The sequence below is a fragment of the Fragaria vesca genome, linkage group LG2 (assembly GCF_000184155.1).
Source record: "Fragaria vesca subsp. vesca linkage group LG2, FraVesHawaii_1.0, whole genome shotgun sequence".
In the NCBI taxonomy this organism is placed as follows: domain Eukaryota; kingdom Viridiplantae; phylum Streptophyta; class Magnoliopsida; order Rosales; family Rosaceae; genus Fragaria; species Fragaria vesca.
Window position 1 is genome coordinate 8,368,752 of NC_020492.1, and position 27,549 is coordinate 8,396,300.

The window sequence follows — 27,549 nt, forward strand, 5'->3', positions numbered from 1 at the left end:
CTCGGGCGCCATTCCCGCTATTTGCATGTACCGGCGTTTATTGCATATTATTACTTGTTCTTATTACTTTTTGATGCTTACTTTACGGTTGATAGTGTGTTTCTTTTAACATCTAATCTATTTGGAGTCTATATATTGCCCACCACTTTGTTCTATATGAAAAATTGGAAATTGATTTAGGAATTTGAACTTGAAATATTAGCCGTAGTCCAAAATCGTATATAGACGAAAATTAGTGGTATATTACGTACGATTTTATGAGTACGTGGGTGGGTTCATGGCGATTGATTATTTGATTACATAAGATTTGAGCAAATTACGTATGATTACCGATCGATCAAATCTTAAAGAGTTTGATGTTAGATGATTTAAATGTTTATGTGTTGAAAGAAGGGGATTCAATGGCACCAAATGTTTGTGTTGATCACCCATATAGAGACTGCCTCTCTAATCCTCATCTCGATATTAATGATTATATTTTGAGTATCAAAGGATATGGGTGGGTGAAGATAGGGAAGGGCGATCAAAGACATGCCATATCAGTTAGTTCAACAATCACTCATTGCACATCTAAGTGACACAATGTGTAGACAATAACGGCAAAGACAACAAACCAGTAACACACTAACACTACGAGGCAAGTATATGGCATTATGTGATTCAACAACCCACAACTAGTCAAACACTTCAAGAGTTGCTTCTATTTGAATATATCATAACTAGAGATGAATTTAGATTTAAGAGCTCTAAGAGTTGAATATGTTGAGACTCAACCAAAAACTTCAAAATCGAAACAAAAATCAGTTCCACCAACATTTTTAGAAGCGAAACATCGAAAGTAATTATGTTCAATCATTTTCATCGGGCACAAAATAAGAGGTCTCATATCGAGAAACATAAATAAACAAGAATTTGTGAATTTTCATTGAATCTTATGAAAGATATGAAAAGTAAAATTTATATTAACTTGAACTTAAAACTTTATTCAAAGAAAAAAGAAGAAGAAAGGAATTCAATTGTTTCTCTCCTAAATCATATGCCTCATTGGTGAACTAGTACATAGTAATTAGTATTTACCATATACAAAAGAGATACCAACATATCATATTTAAATTTTTTACCAAAAGCAAACAAAAACCCAACATAGCAAGGGGCAAGTCAAAGTGCACACTCAGTGAGAACTGAGAAGCAGCAAAAGAACAGTAGTCCAACTCCAAAACAGAATCTTAGCTGGATGCATCTTCCCCTGCACCACCATCACCACCAACACAACAGCAGACCAACTCCCCCATTTTTCTAATCCCCTCCACCCCTTTTCCCCTTTCACTCCCCAGATTCAACCTTTTCACATTTCTTAATTCCACAACCTCCTTCCTCCTCTCTCTCTCTTTCTGTCTCACCCTCACTGACAAGTGAAACAACCACCGCTACACTCTGGAGTCTCCTCTGCAACCACAATGCCCTCCTCCTCCTCCTTCTTCTTCCTCCTCCTCTTCTTATTCTGCTCGCCACCCTTTGTAGCCCCTCACCGGAGGATCCTCCACCAGCCCCTTTTACCCCAAGACTCTCTTCCTCCTGCTTCCCCTCCCGCCCCTTCTCCCCCTTCTCTCCCTCCCAACCCCAACCCCAACCCCAACCCCAAGTACCCTTTTTCCTCTTCCAATTCTACCCCTACAGATTCCCCATTTTTCCCAACCTACCCCGCCCCGCCTCCTCCTCCGCCTTCCCCCGCCACCTTCGCCTCCTTCCCCGCCAACATCTCCTCCCTCATTCTCCCCCAGACCCCTTCCTCCCACTCCAAGTCCCACAAGCTCATCGCCCTCGCCGTCTGCGCCGTCATCTCCTCCGTCGTCGCCGTCTCCGCCGCCGCCTTCGTCCTCTGCCGCCGCCGCCGCAACAACAACCGCAACTTCCCGGACGACGACGACAAGACGTTCAGATCCGACCTTAACCACAGCAGCCGCCTCTTCCAGGCCAGCAGCAATGCCCGCTCCAGCAGCGGGACCCACAAGCTCCGCCCCGGCTCCTCCACCAGCTCCGAGTTCCTCTACCTCGGCACGCTCGTCAACTCCCGCGGAATCGACGAGCGCGTGAGCTCACGCGCGTTGGAGAGTGGTCGGAAGGTCGACTCGCCGGACCTCCAGCCGCTCCCGCCGCTGTCCCGGCAGTGCTCCAAGCTCAGTAACTGCACCAATGCCGAACCGGCCCGGACCGGCGACGACGAAGACGAGGAGGAAGAAGAAGAGTTCTACTCGCCGAGAGGATCTTCCGGCGGCCGTGAAAGCTTCAATGGAGCTGGATCAGGATCCCGGAGAATATTCGCCGCCGGTGATCTCGAGGAAAGAATCAGCGAAACGACGTCGTGTTCATGCTCCTCTTCGAATTCCGGTTCACCGGCTCGGTCACAGTCTATTAGTCTATCTCCGGCGGTTAGTTTAAGTCCCAGAAGACCATCACTTCCTAAATCTCCGGAGTCTTCTGTTATGCAGCCTTTGCCTACACAGGCATTGCGAGCTGAGCCTCATTATCCGACGCCATTTGGTTTCGAAACGGTGTCTTCTTCGCCGCCGGTGAGAGCGCTGGAGAATGTTCCGGAATCCTCGCCGAGAAGGTCGAGCGTTTCGCAGCAGAATCTGCGGTCGCCTTCGTTGAGTCCAATGTCCTCACCGGAGAGAGCTGCACCTGCATCGGATCAAATCCCGGCGCCGTCTCCTTCATTGTCTTCACTTTCTTCGTCACCGGAGAGAGATTTGGAGAAGGAGGCATCTCCAAAAGTATTGCTATTTTCTTTGCCTCCAAAAGCTTCGGCGTTTTCACCGTCTTCAAGTTGCACATCGTCGCCAGATAGATTATCAAATGCTGCTTCTGATGAAAAGGCCAAGTCTCCTTCCATATCACCAGAGAGAGGTTTAGAGAAGAGCCCAGTTGCATCGCCAAGAACTTCAAATGCTTCTGATCGATCATTTATTCATTTGGATCCAAAGAGGCAGTCTTTTTCATCTTCTTCAGAGTCATCTTCGCCGGAGAGAGAGTTGGGGAACAATTCAGATGCATCACCAAAAGTCTCCAGTGTTTCTAATCACATTGAAGAACCTCCAGCTAGACTTAATGGTGCTTTGAAGATGCCTCTTTTGATACCGCCACCTCCTCCTCCGCCACTCCCCCCTTCACTAAGACTGTGGGAGACTCCAAGTCCTAAAACACCAGCTGGCCAACCAATCTCTAGACCTCCTGCTCTTATACCTCCTTCAAGGCCTTTTGTGTTTCAAACCCCAGGAGGGGTCTCTGTTTCGCCAGTGGAGCTGCCGCCGAGTTCTGCACCATTGGAGACTATTGAGGAGATTCCGAAACCCAAGTTAAAGCCATTGCATTGGGATAAAGTTAGAGCAAGCTCTGACCGTGAAATGGTGTGGGATCAGCTAAGATCAAGCTCTTTCAAGTAAGATATCTAACTCTTGCAGTTTCTCTTTTTGCCTATATTGCACTAGAATCGCAGACGTTTATTTACTTACTTGTGATATTTGGTTACAAATTATGTTGCTATTTGGTTGGTATACTGTGTTTGTATACTAAATTTGTAGCATGTCGGCTGATACAGATTGAATGAAGAAATGATAGAGACGTTGTTCGTTGTAAATACACCCAAACCAAATCCAAAGGAAACAACCCCACGCTCAGTTATTCTGTCACCTAAGCAAGAGAACAGAGTACTCGATCCTAAAAAGTCCCAGAACATTGCAATCTTGCTTAGGGCACTCAATGTGACCACAGAAGAAGTTTGTGAAGCGCTCTTAGAAGGTATATACATCAAATTTTTTGCTAACAAGTTGTCTGCTTCTTTACTGAAGAATTGTTGAATCTTGTTTCTAGATATTCCAAATAATAGTGGTGGTTGGTACTTGTTATAAATGCAGGTAATGCAGATGCTCTTGGAACAGAATTACTTGAAAGTCTACTGAAGATGGCTCCAACCAAAGAAGAAGAGCGTAAGCTGAAGGATTTCAAAGATGACTCACCAGTTAAGCTTGGCCCTGCTGAGAAATTTCTGAAAGAACTGCTTGATGTTCCTTTTGCATTCAAACGTGTTGAGGCAATGCTTTACATGACTAATTTTGAATCTGAAATTGAATACCTAAAAAAGTCTTTTGAAACGCTAGAGGTAAACACCATTCCTCTCTTTTACACTAAACTATTTTTTTTCTTACATTATTTTAGTCACACGTTTGTGTGCTCATTGAGCTTACATTTTGTTACTATAGGCTGCCTGTGAAGAATTGAGAAATAGTAGGATGTTCTTGAAGCTTTTAGAGGCTGTGCTCAAGACTGGAAACAGAATGAACGTTGGGACAAACCGCGGTGATGCCCATGCCTTCAAACTTGATACACTCCTCAAGCTCGCTGACGTTAAGGGAGCAGATGGGAAAACTACGCTCTTGCATTTTGTCGTACAAGAAATCATAAGAACTGAAGGTGCTCGTCTCGTTGCTGGTCAATCTTCTTCAAACACAGCTTTGAACGATGATGCCAAGTGTAGGAGACTTGGTCTGCCAGTTGTTTCAGGTCTCAGTTCAGACCTCACTAATGTGAAGAAAGCTGCTGCCATGGACTCTGATGTGCTTAGCGGTGAAGTTTCCAAGCTTTCTAGAGGAATTAGCAACATTGGGGAGGTTGTGCAATTAACTGAGACAACGGTCTCAGATGGAAGCAGCAGGAAATTTGCAGAGTCCATGACCATGTTCATGAAAATGGCCGAGGAGGAGATTATAAGACTTCAAGCTCAAGAAAGTGTTGCTTTGTCCTTGGTGAAGGAGATCACGGAGTACTTCCATGGGAACTCCGCTAGGGAAGAAGCTCACCCATTTCGAATCTTCATGGTAGTCAGAGACTTTCTAACAGTTCTTGATCGGGTATGCAAAGAAGTTGGTCTGATCAACAAGCGAACCATTGTTAGTAATGCCCAAAAGTTTCCAGTTCCAGTAAACCCCATGCTACAACAACACGTCTATCCAGTAAACCCAATGCTACCGCAAGTTCTTCCTGTAAATCCAATGCTACCGCAAGTTCTACCTGTAAACCCAATGCTGCCCCATGTTCTTCCTGGAATCCATGGAAGGCGACCCTACGATTCATCCGATGATGAGAGTACGTCATCTCCCTAGCCCCTGACTCATTTGAGGACGATATTTTGGTTCTGATTTAGCAAGAAATGCCTGAAGTAGGTGGTTTCATCAAGCTTTAGGATTGTCCATGCCTGCCTTTATATATAGCTCCCTGGTTTCTCCCCCCAAAATTTGTACTTGTAAAAAGTTCATGTAAGCGATTTTGCGTCTATATAGATTATATATATACAGAGGAGATTTTGTCTGGGAATAATTAGCTGTCCAGAACATTAATGGAAGTAAAAAATCCACAGCTGTAGATAGATAGTTTCTGTAAATTATCTGCATTGTATTAAAACTACCGATTCATTCTCTACAGCTCTCTCTTCAAATTACCCTTTGTTTCTCACCTCTGAAAGAACCTGACATTTCTGTCTAGTCATGCAAGTCAACATGTACAAGAGCAGTGCAGGCAATGTTCCGCATATGACAACATTTTTAATGCTGGAAATCCAAGGTCATTTTCATTTTAACGGATACATCACATGATACAAGTCCTGGGTTTAAAGGAAAAGATTCATATAGCTAAAGTTGGTGATGCTTTGAAGCCTTGGATCCAAACAGGATGAACGATTCTTCTGAGGGAAAGTGGCCTTAGGGTCCTGAGTCTTAATTGAAAATATTAGCTCTTTCCCTTTTCACGTGAAGAAATCCAAAGTTTTTTGCTTTTTTATCTGGACCCCCAGATTTTACATTTTACAGTATATCCCGAGTCTTTTAACCAATAACGAAAGTTATCAAGTGTAGGAACGATGAGTGTTCTACTTTTATTCTCTTCTTTTATTTTATGTGGACATCATTTTCTGCTCTCTTTGTTATCAGAAAATGAGTGTCGGCAAAGTAAAAGAGTGTAAGCCATATGATGTCAATGATGATGCATGTATGCGAATTTAGTTATTGTTACTGTTCTGCAAACAATGAGACCATCTGCAATAGGACTTAAATCATCAGGGAATGATAAAGATGCGATTCTGAGGATCATAGTAGCTCATATCTTTCATGCACCTAAACTTGAGGACGCACATATGAGCATTATGCTTACCTCACCTGTGTATTAGTTACATTACTTAGCAAAATAAATAAAAAAATAATTAAAATTACAGCCTATTTCTTCAAGGTTTTATTTCACACCTCTTCCCTACAGTCAGAACCGGCCCTGGGCTAAAGCCCAACAAGCCTATGCTTTGGGCCCCCAAATTTAAGGGTCCCAAAAAAAAAATTTACTAAAGATATATATATATATATATATATATATATATATATATATATATATATAAATGGCATAATAAACATTTATTCTAAACCTATGCAAACTTTTGTCTTCTACAACTTTCTTTCTCTTTGGTCGAGTCATCAACTCATTCGACTGTCTCACGCCCGCACGCGTCTTGCCTGATGTGGGATCTTTTCTCTCCAACAATCCCCCTCACGTACAACCTAACTTTTAGGTCTGCACATGAAACTGATTAACAAACTGAATCCGAGCCCCATGACAACTGAAAGAACCTCAAACTCCTCATGATAACTTGAAGAACCCCAAACTCGAAAGAATCCCCGAACTCGAAAAAACCAAACTAGGGCCATGACCCCTGAAAGAACCAACCCGGGCTCGGGGAGACGCAACTAGAGAGGGACTCACTCCCTCTGATACCATGTCAAACAGCGAAAAGCGTGGGCCGTGGATCATCTGTGTACCGATGCCTTTTGTAATTAAAACTCAACACTTTGAAGGTGGTTAAGTTAGGACAGTATCGGTACACAGATGATCCACGGGTCACGCTTGTCGCTGTTTGACATTGTCGTCTTTCTCAATTTCTCATATCAAGGTCTCCTTGCAGCAGGCCCGCAACCCTCGATTTCTCTGAGTCTAAGTTCTCTCCGATATAAGTCAGGTAAGTCTGTCATCCTCCTCCAATGAGTCCAATCCCATAGTTTTTGCAATTTCATAGTTGAGAACTTGAAATTGAGAATGAGAAAGATTTTGATTTCAATTCGGAAGACTGATTATGAGATAGGTTTTGGTTTGAGTATTTGAATCATTGAATGTTTGATTTCATGCCTTTGTTTATGCCTAAAATTCTGTAGGATTATCTTTTGCAGGGTGCTATATGGCTCCAATTAGGAAGTATCCTTCTGTAGGATTATCTTTTTCAAGGTGCAAATATACTTTTTCGTAGGGAGCCTCAAATTTTTTTTCACTTCGAGCCCCCAAATTCTCAGGGCCGGCCCTGCCTACAGTGCCTTCTGTATAACATATTTTGAAGTTCATGTTTCGTGTTTATTTGCTCACAATGTTGATGAAAGCAGGGCCTCAGCATCCTTGCGCTCTATGTGCTTCTTGTTCTGTTGCTAACCAGATTCTGTATCCCAAATGCATTTCAAATCTTCGCATATTTTTCGTGAAGGTAATCATGTGGCTAATACTTTGGCGAACTATATATGGTGCTACCTCCTCTGGTTTGACATGGTGAGATTTGCCTCCATCCTTTATGGCATAATGTAATAGTGACCGTTGCGGTCTACCGAAGTTTTGTTTTCGTTAGTTGTTTGTATAGTTGCTTTTACCTGGGAGATTTGGGGTTATTTCCCCTCCCCTCTTGTAATCTTATTTTCTTTTAATAAAGCCTGGAACTAAGGCGGTTTTTTGCCTTTTCTTGGTTTCCAGTTTCTACCCAAAAAAAAACCTATTTTTCGTGGCTTTTACCTCAGGGCGTACTGTGAAAGTAAAATACAATGTATTTGAGACCTGTTGTCAAACATGAATTAGTTAAAGACATGTTTTAGCTTCTGATGGCAGTCATTCTGAGGCTAAAGATTTAGCTGTGCTGTTCACTTGTTCTTTAATGTACAGTTGTAGAACATACCTCACTGGACCTGAGTTATGGCCTGGTAACATGAGGATTGCCTTAGAACAGGATTTGAATTGGTTTAGTTCTATCGTGCAACTTTCAAGTTTGGTGAAAACCTGCACAACATGGACTAGAAAAGAGACAGACCTCCATGCATGTGGGATATATGTATCAGATATGACAAGACCTGTTAAGCGTTTCGACAGTTCTATGGGGCATCAAACATGGCCATTGGCAACAAAGATGTCACCTCTTGCACCTAAAATAGTACATGGACTACTTATTTGGCCATGTCTGTCATATCGGATTGCAAAACTGGATTTTCCAATCATGTGTTTGGCTAATCAGATTGGTGTGGCCTGATAATTCGAATCTTGTCAGGGAAGATGTTGAACCACACATCTTCGGTTCTTCCTCCAACTTCAGTCTTCATCCACATCATCTTGCTCTTTACAGAAGCATCTTCTTCTCCAATCATACTCCTCAATAAAATGCAGAGGGCAAAGTGCTTGCAGTGTCTGAAATTCTGCGACCTGTGACTCTTCACATCCACAAAACCTAGATTTTGTTAACCAAATAAACGCAGGAGACATGAATAAGCAATGCAGGTCTAATGATTCTACGATTTGATCTATGGAATTCAATTTGTATTATTATTGAATAATAGTTAGACCATCTGGTATACATGATATGTCCTTCAAGGCACTACATGGAACAGATGTGATTCGAAAGGATCACAGGAGGTTTATGCTTCCTCATCTGTAGAGTTACATTTCCTAGCAAAATAAACAACAGCCTATTCTTCAAGGTTTTATTTTTTCTTTCCAATATGGATGATGATATTCGGATCTTCCCTACACTACCTTTTGTATTACATAGTTTGGAATTCATGTTACGTGTTTATTTAGTCACGAGTGTTGATGAAAGCAAGGCCTGAGCATCCTTGCGCTCCAGTATACGTCGTGCTTCCTCTTCTGTTGCTGGAACCACATTCCGTATCCTAAATCCATTTTTTGTGGCCTTTGCCTCGGGACGTACGGTGAAAGTAAAATAAAATGTATTCGATACCTGTTTCAAACATGAGATAGTAAAGATATGCACGTCTTAAATTCCCAGGGCAGTCAGCTTACAATATCTTTATTGTTCTTTACATATGCAACAGGTAGGAACATACCTCACTGGACCTGAGCTCAGGCCTGGTAACATGAGCAACAACTTCAATTGTGATCAGAGGCTGATCTGGATTAACTTCTGTGTAGAGAACACAAGATTTGAAACGCAGGAAATCTCCAACATCCACCTGCACATCAAACATATATCCTTACACAACAACACGATAGAAATGAATGAATGGCAATATAGCTAGCTTATACTCCATCTCCTAATCAAAGTCCATGGGGAAACCCAAAATACCAGATGAAAGATATATTGGATATGAAAATAGCAAAAAGAGTCCCACAAGATGATTATTCGAATTTCAAGTGAAAGATAAGACAATAACAATATGAGTAATGCTAAAAGTTAATAAGGAAGAAGGATGTCTGCAGGGTACTCACAGGTCTCAAGAAGTCAACAAGATCGACTTCTAGAAAGCAAGGAACCAGGCCAGCAAAGGCATAAGCTGTGGAGAAAGCCAATTCAAATGCTCGGTGCATTAAAAATCCTCCAAATATCCGACCATGTATGTTTCTCTGCTGTGGTTGGCAGATCAATGAGTTCTCTAAGCTAGTGTCCCTCAGAAGAATGCTATCTCTGTCTGCCAAGGCAGGCATATCACAGAATATCCTTCCCTCGGCCAACAGGCTTTCAAGTCTATTTACTTCTCCATTCTCAAACTCTCTTTTTTGTCCTCCTCTCGTTCTTTTCCTCAGATTATTTCTGGCTTCTGCTTCCTTGAAAAGAAATTGTTCTCTTTCAGTTTCTGGTAAGAGCCTGTTAACTGGAGCAGCCTTCCCAGTCTTAGAGTCACGAGCCACAAATATGAAGTTGGCTGAAAGGGCTAACGAGTCCGAAGTGCCACAGCCTTTTACAAAGAAATTTTCTTTGTTAAGTCGCATTAGTCACGTCATAAACCAACCACTTCAGAGAAAGAGGACACAATGTGGACAGGTAAACAATTAGCTGTGTGGGCATATAATATGAAGATCCTTTATTTAGTTGACAGACTTGATAATCAGTCTTTTAACAGGCATTTTCTTGGATTTTACATGAGATTACACTTGGGGTTTCAAAATATATAGTTACATTTCTTTAAACTTAACTTAGAAGTTAGAAGTAAACACCAAATCTCATAATTTGATACATCAAAAAGACAATTTAGTACCTGGGTACATCAGTCTGTTTCTCATCACATATCAATTGATAAATGTCTCACACAAAAAAAATATAGACAAAACATACACTTAATAGAGGATGATGCTGGGGAAAAAAGTTCTATCAACTTGAAAGATGATCAATCTCTCAAAACTAAAGGTACCTCAGAGTTAAGAGTACCTTTTGTGGATTGAGTGACTTCTAGATGGATCTCAATAGATGACCGCCCCACCCAAATGACAGCACCAACAATTTTCAGGTCAATGTCAACACTAATTGGCTTCCTCAGGACAATTTTGTCAACAGATGCAGTGACCAGCAAGAGTGGCCTTGTTGTGGTATCAACAGCATAGCAGTGCTAATCCACGAGCAAAAACATATCACAAATTCAAGGTGATCACCACACAAAAAACACATGCAAATAGTAAGCTAGAAACTCATACGTATCAACATGGCACATAGCTTGGATAGCTCCATTAAGTGAATATTGTGTGGTAGAGAACACTGGTGCATATTTAGTGCTCTATGTCATACAAGTAGATTATAAACTGGAGCAACTGTCTGTAAGCATAACTTTCGCTGCTTCTTTGGATAATGCATACGGCCATCTTACTACTTTAGGACTCAGCAAGAAAACTGAACACAGCCGCACATACCAGCAAACAAGACACATTCCTCATTTATTATCTTCAAGGCTACAAATGTTGAATGTTCGAAAGCTCAGGCTTATTGATTCAAAGTGCAATTCAGCCTAACTATCGCCAATTTTCGATAAATGCACTGGTATAATGGCATCAGATCGAGAAAAACACATTTGATATGATATGAATCCACAACCGATCACATTCCAGTTCAAGTTACCACATTTGAAGCAAAACCCATATATCCAAACACAGAAATTAAGACTCCAACAAAACACAGAAAGACTGAAAAGTGTTACCTTGACAGAAATGGTACCAGCTAAAGCATCAAGGTCTTCAAGCAGCTTCCCAATTCTGACCTCATTCCAAGGATCCTTGTACTGCTCCCTCAGTATAAAATCACTAGAGAAATTGTAGAGAATTGTAGTCCTGCTCTGTGATGGAGTCTTGTTCAGCAATTCGCTCTGGGGAGGAGCGTCTACAGGTGGGTCCAAGAGCCTCTCAAACATGTGGGACCTCGCTTCCCACAGTGCCTGGGTCACCGGCGAGTGGAACATTCCGGGCCACAAGCTGATGGGCCTGGTCGAAGAGTCCGACCCGTAAGCAGGGAGGGTTGCCACCACCGGAATGGTGGTGTTGGAATTGGGAGGAGATGAGTTTGGGTCCATTGAGTTTTTGGGTGTCTTGGAATTTGGTTTATGGGGAAACAGAGGATAGATAGACTTTAGGGAGATGACTCGGTTGAGTTTTGGTAGTTTAAGATTTGGTGAAGTGTTGAACAAGGTAGCTTTGCTTTTATGGGGTACATGATTCACGTCTGTTTCTGGGTTATTGACTCCATGTAACCGAATCTTTAAAACGATCAGATGGTACACATTCTGAAAATGTTGCTAGTTTGGAGGAGATTGATTAATGGAATAAACTTTTGGTGACTTTATGCCCTTGATGTATTCTGCAATTTTATTAAAATGTATTTAACTTCTTTTATTTTATAAATTCAATACATGTAGATAGATAAGAATATGTTGCAATACGTATATGGTGGGAGCCCGTACTTTTAAGTTAAGGACTTTTTGGTTTATGGTTTAAAAAATTTATTTTTTTATCACATTTTGACATCTCATCCGTTCAGTTTTTAGGTTTATATGAATAGATCATTTTTACAAATTTTCAGCCAAATTGGTGTTCGTTAAGATAACAAACTAGATCAAATTAATAGACGAACGAAATCTGTCAAATATGAACCGTTCAAGTTCATAATTGATAAATCACACTTATGAATGTCTTAACAATTTTTAATATAGCTGAAAATTTAGAGAAATGATCTACTCATAAATACCTATAAACTGAACGGTCAAGATATGGATATAAGATCGAAAGGTGGGATAAGCCGAAAAGTCCTCAACTTAAGGGTCCTCATTAGAAAGGTTTCCCTTTCTGATATGTGTTAAAATTTAAACAAAAAATAGAGTAACCAATTATACACTCTTTGTTAAATGACGTTTGATAGAATGTATATGTTTAGTTGAGAGTCTTAGAGCATCTTTAGTAATGCTAGCTATTTCTAAGTTAAATTTTAGTCAAATTAGCTAAAATGTTATTTTGGTTAGCCATTTTAGAAATGTAGTTGCATCAATGCTCTCTATTTTAGCTAGCATTACATCAACATTATTCTTCAAATAGAAATTAAATAGTTTAAATATATTTATATATCACATAAAATATCTTACATGGAATGTATTAAATTATAGCTAGCCTCATTTGAGTCGTCTCGCTAGCTAAATATAGCTAGCGATAATATAGCTAGCAAGATAGCTAAAAGTCATAAATAGCTCAAGTTTGGCTAGTTTGCTGGAGCTCCTAAAACATCCAAAAAAGTTAAACACGCTCTCTAAAATAGCTAAGATGTGAAAGTAGAGAGTACAATGTTAAAGATGTTCTTAGGAATAATAATCAAGACTTAAAGACAACCGTACTCACCCATTTCAGAAATAAAAATAAAAATATGTTGCAATACAGTCAAAAATACAAGCACATGTGCATTTTTAAATAGCATATACCAATTTGGAGAATGTTACTTCAGTTGAACAATGTATGCTGTTATAGGAGAGGGCGGTAGGACAAAAGAATAAGATAATATATGCTGTTATTGGTTCATATGCAGGCGTTACAAGCAAAGTACTTCGTAGAGTCAAATGGACGAGTGTGTTGGCAGATGGGAGGTCTTCTGTCTTCTATGATATGGAGTAGCCCGCGATGGGGGAAGGATTTGCTTTGTCAATTTTTGCGATGGAGGGTTGGCAAATGGGGGTTAGTTTACACTGTCACTACAGTACACATACATACTGTTCAACATTAATTTTAGAAAATGAAGAGAATTTCAAATTACACACCTAAATAACAGTATCACAAACAACAAATAACCTCCCTATTTTTTTATTTTTTTTTATTTTTACCAAATCATCACACAACAAATATAACTCCTCTCTCACCCAAATTATAACAAAAACTCTGAGATACAAGGATTCAAACTACAAAGTAAACCAACTATATTTTTTTTCTTTTCTATTTATCACATAACTAGATAGAACTGTGTCGCCACCGCTCCGCAGGTTGAAGTCGGCTCGAGCAGAAAATGCGGTAGACATAAGCAACATCCCAACCAACCTGTACCAAGCTGCTCTGCACAAGCAGAAATTCACCACGCCCAAATTAATCTTCAAAATTTGATCCACATTGAAACATATTTGACAGATTACACATTTATTCTGATGCTAAGTCAAAACACATATGATTGCACTCTACAACAGTCAGAAGTCAGAATTGAAATTGCATACCTGGTCAGCCTGTTTTCCTGCTATCCTCGAGCTCACGCCTTAGACTCTCACCAGAATTACGGACACCTATGTGCACTCCCCATGATATGTGGAGGGATCCTAAACAAAATTTGTTCATTTTGTTGCACCCGATAATACAGATCCGTCTCACTAGTGGGCAATCAAAAGTATATCTGCCTTGCGAAAAGCTTCCAAGATTTGGTAGATTCTTAAGATCCAAACTATCTAGCCGAGGGAGCATGCTTTCATTCTCTGTTTCTTCACCCCCATCTGCTGCGATTATTGCTTCCATTTTCTGGCAATTCTCTATCTCTAGTTTTTGGAGCTTGACAAAACCTCTAGCAATCGAAGGAGAGAGCAGGTATCTCAAACTACCACAAGCACCAATATACATTCCAATTAAATTCTGAAAGCCTTGGCAAGATTGTTTGCAACCCTTGATATCATTTATTTGCATTCCTTGATCAGGTTGGGAAATATTTGAAGGTAATTTGTCTGACCGAGGAACTGAAGCATTCCTTTCATTGACGGTCAATCTTCTCACTTCAAAAATCTCTTCCAGAGAAGAACAGAGTTGCACGGCTATGTACTCCAATTTCTGCAATCTATTTTGCATTTGTGTCGGTACCAAATGCAATAGTTTGTCACATTGCCTGACAGCGAGCCTTCTTAATTCAGAGAAAGAGGTGGATGAAAGTTGGCCATTCCATATCTTTTTCAACTCGCCCAGGCGTTCAATGGATAGGGTTGTCAAGACTGGAAAGACAACATGCAGATACATTGAGATCAGTTAATAATAATGTAGTACTGTCTCCCAATTTTACTTGTACAATGGTTTACAGTAACAAACTAACAACAATACATATATTTAAGAATTTTTTTTATTTTAAAAACAAGACACAGTAGCCTTGTCCGAAGATCCTCAATTTACTCTATTATTTTGAGATCAAATTGAAAAGGAAAATGGAAAACTAAACTCCAACTTAGAAATAAGGTAATGCATGCTGTAAACACTGGTTTCATATGGTGTTTCTAGTTTTAATAGATTTTGCTCTCTTATTTAAGAAAAAAAAAAAAAAAACTTAGAAATAAGGTAAATCACTAAAATGACACAACCACCATCATTTGAACTACTCAATTAATCCTTTATATATGTTCATTCAAATCACTTTCTTCATCCAAAGTTAGAAAAAAGAAAAAACGGAAGATATAACCTTAGTTATAGATAATCAAATTGTAATTAGTAATTTAAAACGTAAAAGATAGAAACTTACTTGCAAAGATGTAACAAAGTAAAAAGAAAGTGACTATCCAGCCCTATACAAGTACTTTGATTGGTTATTCGGGTCAAAGTACTATTCTACAGTAAGGTCAATTAGGGGGGCAATACGGGGTCTGTTGGGAAATAGATGGTTCATTGGACAATAGAGGGGTCTATTCGGCAATAAGAGTCAATAGAGGGTCAGTGACCGGATTCGAGCGACCAGTGAAAGGATTTTGACGATTGGAAACCGGACTTTTGCCATCTCTATTTACAGAGTGAGGGTAAATGGTTCAAAAATAAATAATCAATAAAAAAATAGAGAATGTTTGGTTTGGTTGGGTTGGGTTGGTTGGAAACATACTTTTATAGTCTTTAGGCCGAATAGTCTTTAGTCTATAGGCTAGGGTTAATGGGAATTTTAGGCTCTATCTGGTAACGTTTTTAAGAATAATTTTCAAAAATAAATTTTGAAATAGAATACAAAAAAACAAAATTGTATCTTTAAGATCCGAAAATGTGTCTAGTAGCTTAGTCCGCAAAAAAAATTTGGAACTGAAAACGTAGGTACTGTCATATAAAATTATAAATATGTAAATAACAATGAGAAAGTCTTCAGTTACTGTGTAAAAAAATCCCTAAAACTAGACGGAAGATAATTTCTTATTATTCTGAGACTCAAATTGAAAAGAAAAATGCAAAAACTAAACTGCGACTTAGAAATAAGGCAATATTGTAGACATTGGATCTATATATGTTGTTCACCATTCAAATCTCCGTCTTCGTATGAAGTACAGAATAAAAAAAAGGATGACATAACCAAAAAAGAAAAAGAAAAAGGATGACATGACCTTAGCAACAGATAGTCAAATCACAAATGGTAATTTGAAAAAGTGAAAGATGAAAATTTACTTGTAAACATGGGATGTCATAGTGACCATGTAAAAAGAAAACTATTTCAGAAAAGGAACATATACCTTGGGGTCGGAGAAAAGTGACTGCTCATCAGTCAAACTATCTCGGTAGAGACTGCTGACTTCCAGTTGCCTATTCAGCCCTTTACAAGTACTTTTGCTGATCCCGGTGAAGCATGGTAGACCTTCGAGTTGCAACTCTGTCAAACTAAGGAAGTTGATCTCTTTGACATGATGTTCCGATCCTTCCAAGCCAAAAATTGCTTCTACAGACTGGCAATCATTTATTCTTATGGACTTGAGATCTGCCAGTAAATGTAGATCTCCCTTCCATCAAATGGTCGTCAATTCAGGAAGATGAAATAACCATAGATATTTTAGTTTCTGAAGCGAGCCTGGTGGCAGGTCACCATGAAAAATCTCTTTTAGCCTCTTTGCTCCGATGATTCTCAGCATATTCAAGACAGGGAAGACACTTTGTGGAGTATGCTTCTCAAGTGTCATGTCAATCAGATATTCTAGAGAATCACAGTCTTCAAGGGTAAGTGACTTCAAGCTTGCATAACAGTTAACATCCCACACATTGAGAGGATCTGTCAAATTCTTCATCTTCGTTAACTCGAGGGTCTTGGTTTTCTTTAACAACAAGCTGATTCCAGTACCCGCAAGATCTAGACACTCAACACTCAAGTGATTACTGTCCAAGTCATACAAAGAAGCATTAGGCCCCCATCCTATAGAGATCTTAAATCTGTCAAGCTTATGAAATAGCTTACTGGTCCGCAGAATCTCACTAGGTGGTAAAACCACTTCCAAAGTAGTCAAACGGGACAAGGAAAGCAGCTCTGAAAGTAACCCAACTCTCCAGTCCATAGAGTTGGCCCACCTTGTGACCTGGTCGTAGTTTCCTTTTGAAGCATAAACATCATTAACAAAGCCTCGGAACAGACGTCCAAGGTCGTTGACTTCCTCTGGTTTCTCAACCGCCAATCTGTTGAGTCTCTTCCACCTGTCGACTTGTTCTGGTTCGGCATCCCCGTCCTCCCATTGAGAGAGCCAATGCTTTGTTTGAGAGAGCCAAGGTGTTTGAGAGATCCAATGCTCTGCTGAGCCCAGTTTCTCAACCACCCAAAAATCTTCAAAGCTACCCCGCATGTACAATTCTTCTAGTCGAGATAAACTCGATATAACACCGGGCCGGTGAGATTACTTTAAGCTCATCACATCCCGTCAAATTCAACAGTCTCAGATTGAATAAATTTTTGAATGTGTCAGGCAACTGCTTGATTTTAGAATAACTTAAATCGAGTATCATGAGTGCCCGTAGCTCTCCAATCACATCAATATTATTGAGACGGCAACGCACTAGAACAAGTGTTTGAATATTTTTCAAAAGTGGAAGGGATGGGAGGATTGAATTCCCGATCAATAAAACCTTAAGGTCTTCCATTCCATCGAAAATTGTGGTCCGCAGCATCAGTGCACTTCTATATTTGACCCTCATTAGTAAAAGTTCAGTAGAACTAGTACAGGTTGTCAGTGAACGACAATATGCAGATTCCTCAGATCTAGATTCATCGACAAAATTATTCTTGTTCACTTCGGGTCCATGTCTTAACACGATTCTCTTTTCAGACTCATCATTCTTCTTTTGTGCAAACTCTTGGGAGGCTATATACACGGCTACATCACGCACCACATCATGCATTCTGACACACTTTTCCTTATCCCCGGCTAACAATAAGGATCGACTTTTGAGTTTTGAGTGTGTCAACCAACGTTTCTACGCAATCCCTTCCTTCAGATATTGAACCAAGCCCAAGCCCAATCGCAATTCTAACCAACAATTCAATATGAAAATCTTCACTTTCTGGAAATAGACAACATAGCTAAAAACATGACTTGGCTTGCTCGCTTGGTAGACATTCGTAGCTGAACACTATTTTTCCATACACATGCTTTATCACTCCTGGCACGTTTTCAGGACAAGCATTTCTTAGTTCTCTAAGTGCATTTCTCCATTTTGGAATGCTTTTACCTTGTAGTGCCCCTCCAACTGTAGAAATTGCAACTGGTAAACCATCACATTCAGCAAGAACTTGTTCTGCTATTGGACGCACCTTGAGATCGGATTCAATGGAACCTCCTGCCACCTTCTTAAACAAACTCCACACATCATGTTTTGGCAAACCACCAATGGGGAAATGTTCTCTGGTTTTCATCTCTTTGAAAATATCTTGGTTCCGTGATGTTACCAGAAGTTTACAACATTTTTGATCACGGGAAATTGGAATCCCTATTTCCCACAAATTTAATTGTGTCCAAATATTGTCCAATATTAAAAGGACATTGTTAGTACCCTATGATAATCTTTCACGTAACTTAGCTGCTCTGTCGTCTTCTCCTGTAAGTTCCAGGCCCAGAGCTTTGGCAATTTGACCTTGAATTTTGATGAGATCAGGTTCTTGGATGAACTCTGCAATTGCAATTTCATCAAACAGTTGTACTTCACCTGCTTTTCCACCAATCTCCATCACCAAAGTTGTTTTCCCGATACCCCCCATCCCACATATTACAATGGGATTGGATTCATCATCTGTCAGTGCATCCATTACATCTCTGATGACTGAAATTCTTGACTCAAACTCAACAGCACTTGCTACGGGAGTGGAATGTAATATCAATCTGAAATTGCTCTGAGTCCCCATTTCACCAAACACATCTTGTAGTTCTGAAATCAACATGATCTTGCAGCTTTTCATGATATCAAGATGAGGAATTCCAATTGCATCCAAATCAAGTATTCCACAGACATCAGTCAGTATTACAAGAATCCTCCTAGAACCTGATGCCAGTAAAAGAGCTCGTAGCCTCTCTGCCCGTTCCACCAAACTCCCATTCTCCTCTAATTTCAGGTCCAGCATTTCTGCAATCTCATCTTGTATTTGTTTCAAGTCTGGATGCTGAGACACAACTGCCATCACAACCTCGTCAAAGAGATTTCTGTGTTTCATTCTTTTGGTGAACTCTTTAGTTGTTACCGTATCTCTCTGTCTGAATGTCCCAGAAATAATGCCAATCATGCTGATCTTGTCATCTTGCAGAGCCGTCAAGAGATCCTTTGTATAAGGCAGCCTGTATTCAAGACGCTCAGAGAGATCCATAGGCACATGTACTTTAGCAGGTTTGGATGTTCTAGAGGAGGAGCTAGCCCCTTCATGTGGCTTCACCAGGGCCTGAGTGGAATCCTCATAATATGGTATGGCAGGATAGTCAAGCTTCGGCGGAGGAGCAGGACATGATATTGTGGTGAAATTTCCATCTGTAATAAGCTTATCAAGCTTTACAGCCATCTTCGCTGCTTTCCTACTCGAGGAATGACGACCCTTCAGATTTGGACACCATCCATTGGAGCTGCAGCATGTTGTTGCCTTGGCTACTCTTCCTTCTTCAAAACATGTCTCCTTTTCTTGTATGGTCTGCTGTACTCGTTCCAATCAGTTCTGAACTTCGGGAAGAATAACCTCCAAGTTCCTCTTTGCTCCATCCACACGTAACTGTACCCCGTCTCTTGTAGCAGTCAGAGTTGTAACCTTCATGGTGATATCTTCAACATTGCTCTTGTAGTTAATCAGATAACCAAACTGTCGCAGAACAGGTTCCACTGTGTACTCCGCTAACTTTCCAACAACTGTAATGACAATATCTGCCATTTGTCTACTCGATTTTGCTTTTGATGGTGACTAGGAAGGATCAGAAATGGAATAAACGAAAGAATACTGCAAAGACAAGGACTTGAAGAAAGGGCTTCTTTTTTTTCTGGTGTGCTTTGAAACCGAGAAAATTCAGATTCACAAAATAATTGAAGTGACAAAATCAATGAGCAATAAAGAAAGGAAGGAACTACAAACAACAGCAGGATTTTTTTTATTATTTTTTTTCTTCTTCTTGTATGAGTAAAGATTCACAGAACACTTGAATTGATTAAACAATAACTAGGAAGCAAAAGGAGAGAGGGTGGACGAACAAAGGCAGTATTTATTTTTATTTTTATTTTTTATTTTTTTTGGTATGAAGGGAGCAAGACGAAAGTAGGACAACAAAAAAAACAAATGTAACTGAGCTTCAGCAAAATATTGTGAGTTTATGACAAAAGAAAGACAGAATTGCATGGAACTCGATTGCAAAGGGCAGCTACCGCGTACCTTTTTCCTTCGAACAGTTGAGTTGTTGATCGAAGAAGAGAAATGCAGAAAAACTGGGGTGCCAGACTGCCAGGATCAGTAGAGAGATGATCAACAGTACTGATCTTGACTCTTATGATCCCCAGTTTATTCTTTTGCTCTTCACCACTCAACTAAAGCTTTAAAGCATTACAGACTGGGTCCAGAGTGGGCGCGGTAACGGACTCAAAAATATACTCTTTCCCTTCATCAAGTAACCTGTCAAATCCTGCTGAGAAGATAGGGTATACCTTATCATCACGGGGAAGAAAGCACATAAATATTACCACATAACCGAGATTTTAACCATATTTTTTCATCTCAATCATTTAGTTCTTAAGTAGATAATCGTTAAGGCACTATCTAAATTTATCAAACATGAAGACTTCAATTTTACAATTGGTAAATTACATTTAAAAAATGCCATAGACAATTTTCAATTTTTAAATAAAAATTAACTTTTGAGCCAAATTGCTACCATAACTTTCACTTTATGTCAATTTGCTACCTTAAGTTTCATTTTAGCTAATTTGCTACCCTAAGTTTTTACAATTAGCCAATTTGTTACCTTATGTTTTTTAAAATTAGTCAATTTACTACCCTAGGTTTTTATAATTAGCCAATTTGCTACCTTATGTTTTTTAAAATTGGCCAATTTGCTACATTTTCGTCATTTTAATTTGTTTTTCTTTTTTTCTTAAATCTCAATGAAACAAGGGTAATTTATTGAAAAGAAAAAAGATAAATACACCATAGTATACACCATAGTATGAGGGACCTAACTCAACTCTTATCAAAAACAAAAAACAAACCTATAACTCATAACAAAACAACAAAAGCTAACAGAAACGAAAAGTGGGAAAGCCCAAACCAATCGTTATTACAAAGAGAAATAATAAAATTTAGGGGCAAGTCCCACTACGTCAAACCTGAAGACTTTATCCCTTCATTTGCCAATGCATCTGCAACTCTGTTATCTTCTCGAAATATATGAGAAGAGCGAAAGTTCATATAATAAATTCGTTATTTTAATTTTTTAATTTGATAATTTCTTCATCCAAACATGAATTAATTCTGAAAATCAAAGGTTAAAGTTGGTCATTTTGAAATTTTGATAAGTAAATTGGTTAATCTTGAAAACCTAAAATAACAAATTTGATGGAAGGGTAACAAAGTTGATAAGGAGAAAATGGAGACCGAGATTAAGCCCACTTCCGGTCAATATCGAATTGCATGATGTCCAAGGATACCTAAACTCCATAACAAGATTGTCCGAGAGAAATAAAAGGTGCTAGTTAAGCCTACAAGGGTCGTGATCACTGATCACATTGATTAAAGTTTCAAGGAGAACAAGCTAAAGCCGAATCTGGATAAAGAGAAGGACCCTATGGCAGGAATTATGGACTTGATCAAGAATATGTACAATGAAAGAAAGGGATGAAGAAATGAAGGGAACAATTCCCCAAGCGTGGACTGACGCGAGGTCTGGAAAAACAGCCCACCCACTAAAGAGAGAGAATGAGATAAACAAATAAGGGCATTCTGGTAAAAGCAGCACAAATGATGTGTAGAAGGTAAAATAGGGTGCGCAAATTTCAATACTGTTTCTTTAACGATTGTATCAATTTGAAAATGTTACAACACATCAATTTGAAAGAGACTTTTCTTTTTAACTTGCAAACGAAAAATGCCAGGGCCAACCTCCTCCTATCTGATCCGAATGAATTGTTAAAGATGTTAAGAACAGAACGTGCAGTCGTGCTGTGGGGATTCAAACTAGGCTTAAAAAAAAAAAAAAAAAAAAAAAATAACCCTATCACGTCTTTAACTAATATAAAAAGAATCAAGTACAAACTATATATCAGTTAACACGGCTACTATCATTAGAACCCTAGTTGAATACGTTTGAACTAACGTATTCACTTAAAGTCTTCTTTCTTAATCCATTAAAGCTGCAGCATGTAGTTGCCTTCTCTACTCTTCCTTTATTAAAACATTCCTCCATTTTTTCGATGGTCTCCTTTACTCGGTTCAACCAGTCGTGAACGACAGGAAGAATAGCCTCTAAGTTTCTGTTTGCTCCCTCCACCTTGTAGTACCCCATCTCTTTTGACAGTCAGAGTTGTAGCCTTCTTGGTGACATCTTGAACATTGTTCTTGTAGAATATTAGATAGCCAAACTGTCACAGAACAGGTGTGGCTGTGTACTCGGTCAATTTTCCAACAACTGTAATCACAATATCTGCCATTTGTCTTCTCTGAGTTTCTTTTTTTCTTTTATGATCTAGGAAAGCAAAAAAGGAAGGAAAGAATGAATGAAGGAAGGAAGGAAGGAAGGCGAGACATACTTTTCTTGCCCGTGATTTGAATACAGATTCACAGAATATTTGAGCGAAGAAATCAAAATTGAGTTAAAGACCAGGAATGAAAGAAACGAACCACCACGGAAAGCAACGAACAATTCACAGAATAACTGAATTGATGACAACGAATCGAAGGACATGAAAATAAAGGATCAAAGAGAGGATGTACTACTTTTTTTTTCTTTTCTTTTCTGGATGAATAAGCAAAGAGAAAAATTCACAATGAAAGGAAATAAATGAACAACAATAAAAACTTTTTTTCTTTTTGCTGTTTTTTTTTCTTCTGGTGATTAGAGTATGAAGAACAAACAAGAGTAGATGAATATCAAAGACAAAAAGCAAAAGGAAAGAGGTGGGGAAGCCAAACGTAAGGTGGATTCGATCAATTGTAATTCGCAAGGTGTACCTTACGCAAGCTGTTAAGGTTTTATTGATTCAAGAAGTGCAGAAAAATGCGACATTAGTTCTTGTGAGTGCAGAGAAGGAGATGAGCTTAATATTTTTAGTGGTGTTCTTGAATCTGAATTGTTCTTTCCAAGTAAGCATAACCTAAACCTCCCAAGTCAGAACAGTCTGAATTAAAAAAGTCTTGCTGTCAAAATAAACAAACAGACAAGTAAATAAAACAAATGACATGTTATTCATTTTTATTGTCAACTTGAGCATCCCACTTACCACCATAACCACATTGCAGAGGGTGACAAGAGTAGTAAAACCTTACATCTCACCTAATCTTCCCCTGCTGATCAGGATTTTGTTGTTGGCCAATATGGTATCCAACAAAGATACTTCAATTATGTATATCACTGACTAACTGAGTGGTGCATCACACTAGTCAGTTTATGTATTTTATTCTATTTTATTTTGACAAATTCTTAACTATACGTAAAATTTGTAAACATTCATTTGAACATCAGACGTAACTACCAGGTCTATTGGCATAAAACACCACAACAGGAGGACCATGACTGGTCGATGATGATCTCTAATGTTAATAGCAGAAGGAATATCCTAAATTATAGACATGATATATCACGTTCTTCTACATGATCTTTCTTGATAGCTGGTACTATAAAATTGCTGCTGGTCATAGATTTCAAGACAGTTCAAATAACTTGCACTACTGCTATCAAATGTCAATAGTGCAATTGAAAATATGTACGAGCCCCATATCATCTTAAGAAACTATGCCCATAGCTCATAACATTCAGTTTTCTGGGAACAACGCCAGGAATGGAACAAACTGCCCAAAACACTAAGAATCTAAGATAACCTAGTGAAATGTGAACAACACTCAAAACGTAAACATATTCGTCAATACAGTCAAAATTCTAATTCAGTGAAACATCCACTAATTCAAGATAAGATAATAATTTTCACCCGAAAAGCAAAATAAAGTGAGAGAGAGAAAGCTGGAGGGGCATGCCTGATATATGCTGAGAAATTTGATATCACATTAAGCAAGAGCAGCTCTCAAACTTGCGGAATATGACTCGCTCGATCATCTTCCGGAGACCAACTATGTCTGAAATACAAATAACTCAAACGAATTTTCCATCCCAACTCAAACCCGAACAAGCGAAAAGGAAGTTAATAAACAGAGGAAGGGTAAATTCAGTAAAACATGGATTGAGAACAGTACAGTAGAAAGGAGAGCAAACTTGTGGGAGTTGAATTTGATCATGGAATGTTTCTCGTAGCAAATGATGAGAAAGACTATAAGCAGATGATTCTATTCATCTCGACAGCCACCGCCGACGAGTAAGGGCTACAAATGATCATGATCATGTAAAAGACAGACACGGGTACACGAAGACGAGCAGAGAAGGAGAGTGTTACCAAATTAACTTGGGCCTGGTTTATTTGCTCCGGCCTGTATAGACACTGAAATACAAATAACTCGGACGCCGAAATTCTGGGAGTTGATTATGTAATTTTTCTCGTAGCATTCCATTCATCTCGACTGCCGCGGCCAACGAGTAAAGGCTGCAAATGATACTCAAATTAGAACCCAGACGAGCAGCCAGAGAGTAGCTACAAAATTAACTTGGGCCTAGTTCATGTCGGCCCAATTGGAAAGCTTTGTAACTCGTCTTTTTTCACTTTATTTAGCTGATGTAAAAAGTGCCTAAAAATGAGATTAAATGCGTCGATGGCATAGTTTCACGCGTCGGCTGGGGATTTTTACATGTTTGGTCTGCTCGTTCCAGACGTACGTAGTTGCTTCAAACACAACTCTGTTGGTGAATGGTGAATTTGCCAGAACTCTTTCAATAACTGTTGCTCTCAATCTCTATACAGAGAGTAACCGTCTTGTACGTACTTGGTTCCCAATTGGCCTCTCTATAGATTATAGAAGAAGACTACATAGACACTAACGCATATTGGACCAATCATCAATAACTTCTATCAGTTCTGTGGCTGAAATGAAGAGAAAATGAGTCGACAGAGATAGACATGTCCGGTACGTTCTTGGATGGCTATAGTTGAAGCGAGCTTTAAATAATTGGTACCGTATGTCGGGCTAGAGCTTTAAATCTCATATCATCAAACTACACCAAGAAAACAGAGAGAAGAAGAAGAAGAAGAAAAATGGAGAAGGAAGATAGAGCCTACAAAGCTCACTGTTTAGTCGTCCCGTTTCCAACCCAAGGTCACGTTAATCCCATGCTCCAATTCTCCAAGCGCTTACAGCGCAAAGGCCTCAAAGTCACACTCGCCACAACCCGATCATTTCGTAAGCTCTCATCACCGCCGTCCACGTCCATTGCATTAGAGACCATCTCTGACGGCTACGACGAAGGCGGTATGGCGGTAGCCGAGAATATCGGTGACTATCTGGACAGATTCCGTGAAATCGGGTCAAGGACCCTGACGGAGCTCATTGAGAAGCTCTCGGACTTGGGGCATAAGGTTCATTGTATTGTTTACGATGCGTTTATGCCTTGGCCGCTTGATGTGGCCAAAAGGTTTGGGATTGTTGGGGCAACTTTCTTCACTCAGTCTTGTGCTGTTGACAACATATACTACAATGTCCAACAGGGGTTGCTCAAAGTTCCTCCAAGTACTGATGAGGCTGATGAGATTTTGGTTCCGGGGGTGCGAGTACCTCTTCGAGCTTCGGATATGCCTTCTTTTGTTTCTGTTCCCAGTCAGTACCCGGCTTTTCTAAGAATGGTTGTGGATCAGTTCTCCAATGTTGATAAGGCTGATTGGATCTTCTGCAACACATTTTATGAGCTTGAAGTAGAGGTACTAGCTGATTGATCAATTCACTCTGTGCTGCTAGGTTTTGTGCTAGCTTATATACTAGCTAGAGATCAACATAATCTGAAGTCATTTCGATGGTTTAATTTGCATGGTTTTGTTAAGTTAGGCATACCGTTTTGTGCAGATCATATATGCTTGATCGGTAAAACTACATATATGGTACATCAGATATACCACAAATGGCTTGCCTAGTATACATACATCAGATATACCACAAATGGCTTGCCTAGTATACATACTTACAAACTAGTGCTATTGATCAGATCCAAATTGTTGCTTAACATGCGATTGTGGTTAACTACTAAATGTAATCTACGTTTATTTAGGATTCTTTTTTTATTGATATGCGACTGTTCTAATAGATTGTTGTGGCATAGGAGGCGGATTGGATGTCAAAGTTCTGGCCATTATTGAGGACGATCGGTCCAACCATACCATCCATGTACCTGGATAAACGACATGAGGATGACAAAGAATATGGCTACAGCCTCTTCAAGCCAAACAGTGATGCCTGCCTGAAATGGCTAAACGAACGACAAAAAGGATCAGTAGCTTACGTCTCATTCGGCAGCCTAGCAGAGCTTGGAGCCGAGCAAATGGAGGAACTGGGATGGGGTTTGAAGAACAGCAACATCTACTTCTTGTGGGTGGTCAGAGAAAAAGAAGCAAACAAGCTTCCAAAAGGGTTTGCAGAGGCGATATCGGAGAAGGGTTTGGTGGTCTCATGGTGTCCCCAGTTGGAGGTATTGGCAAACGAAGCTGTTGGTTGTTTTGTTACGCATTGCGGTTGGAACTCGACTTTGGAGGCATTGAGCTCAGGGGTTCCGATGGTTGCAGTGCCGCAATGGACTGACCAGAGCACTAATGCAAAGTATATTATGGATGTGTGGAAAATGGGGCTTAGAGCTCAAGCTGATGAGAAAGGGATAGTGAGAAGGGAAGAAATAGAATGTTGTGTGAGAGAAATATTGGAGGGAGAGAGAGGGAAAGAGATAACAAAGAATGCTTTGAAGTGGAAAGAACTGGCTGGAAAGGCTGCGGATGAAGGAGGAAGTTCTGATAGGAACATTGATGAGTTCACTGCAAAACTTGTTCAGCATGCAAATGTACATGTAGCTAGCTAAGTTTCAAGCTATATACAGTACGTGTTTCTGAAAATAGCAAGCGATAATCCTTCAATTCTGTAAAAGTACGTCAATTTATATCATCATTTAAAGTGTGTTCTGGTGAAAATTTATGAATCAAAGTCCCTTCATCAAACGCCATAGTTATTCAGCTTCGAAAGTGCACAAGAACTATTATACGTATTACACTAATGTTCGTTTCGGTTCTATCACACAAATTATATACGTGTGTGTGTGTGTGCGCACTTACTTGGCTGCGAGGTTAGATATAGTTGATGAAGAAGAATAGGTTATATATAGTTGATACTTGATAACAATAACGAGCTTGGCCACGAGGGCGTGCATATTGTTAGGTTTTACTGGGTGTTTAAGAACTGGTAAAGACCATGTCGGGGTAGTATTGATTGGTTCTGCACTTGAGATATTTCTGTTAAACGATTGCTGGGTACTCTTTGTGGAATTGTGAGATCGAGCACCACATGCATCATATCTGATTTTAATTCAATCGTACCGGCCGGAATGGGTCACAAACCAATCAGTCAATTGAAAGCAATTGCAAACAACTAGCAAGTTAGTTTGAAACTCTGACTGGTAG

General features: G+C 39.6%; 4 protein-coding genes across 4 annotated transcripts; 2 read left to right on the forward strand and 2 right to left on the reverse strand.

The window, feature by feature from the left end:
* The first annotated feature begins 1,457 nt into the window (after positions 1-1,457).
* LOC101291118 (formin-like protein 1-like) lies at positions 1,458-5,159 on the forward strand. Its single transcript, XM_004292275.1, has 5 exons — positions 1,458-3,439; positions 3,599-3,798; positions 3,915-4,159; positions 4,260-4,997; positions 5,091-5,159. The coding sequence occupies exons 1-5, from the start codon at positions 1,458-1,460 to the stop codon at positions 5,157-5,159; spliced, it is 3,234 nt and encodes a 1,077-aa protein (XP_004292323.1).
* Positions 5,160-8,652: 3,493 nt separating this feature from the next.
* LOC101314236 (acyl-coenzyme A thioesterase 9, mitochondrial-like) lies at positions 8,653-11,674 on the reverse strand. Its single transcript, XM_004290060.1, has 5 exons — positions 11,262-11,674; positions 10,502-10,679; positions 9,565-10,031; positions 9,183-9,308; positions 8,653-9,076 (listed from the first exon to the last, which is right to left on the reverse strand). Exons 1-5 carry the CDS (start codon positions 11,628-11,630, stop codon positions 8,909-8,911), a joined length of 1,308 nt encoding a protein of 435 aa, XP_004290108.1. The 5' UTR covers positions 11,631-11,674; the 3' UTR covers positions 8,653-8,908.
* Positions 11,675-13,530: 1,856 nt separating this feature from the next.
* On the reverse strand, positions 13,531-20,282 carry LOC101314523. Its single transcript, XM_004290061.1, has 3 exons — positions 20,180-20,282; positions 13,800-14,555; positions 13,531-13,644 (listed from the first exon to the last, which is right to left on the reverse strand). The coding sequence occupies exon 2, from the start codon at positions 14,413-14,415 to the stop codon at positions 13,804-13,806; it is 612 nt and encodes a 203-aa protein (XP_004290109.1). The 5' UTR covers positions 14,416-14,555; positions 20,180-20,282; the 3' UTR covers positions 13,531-13,644; positions 13,800-13,803.
* A 4,847-nt stretch (positions 20,283-25,129) lies between these two features.
* Positions 25,130-26,983, forward strand: LOC101314809 (UDP-glycosyltransferase 74F2-like). The gene is made up of 2 exons (XM_004290062.1): positions 25,130-25,812; positions 26,208-26,983. The coding sequence occupies exons 1-2, from the start codon at positions 25,153-25,155 to the stop codon at positions 26,952-26,954; spliced, it is 1,407 nt and encodes a 468-aa protein (XP_004290110.1). The 5' UTR covers positions 25,130-25,152; the 3' UTR covers positions 26,955-26,983.
* Positions 26,984-27,549: the final 566 nt, after the last annotated feature.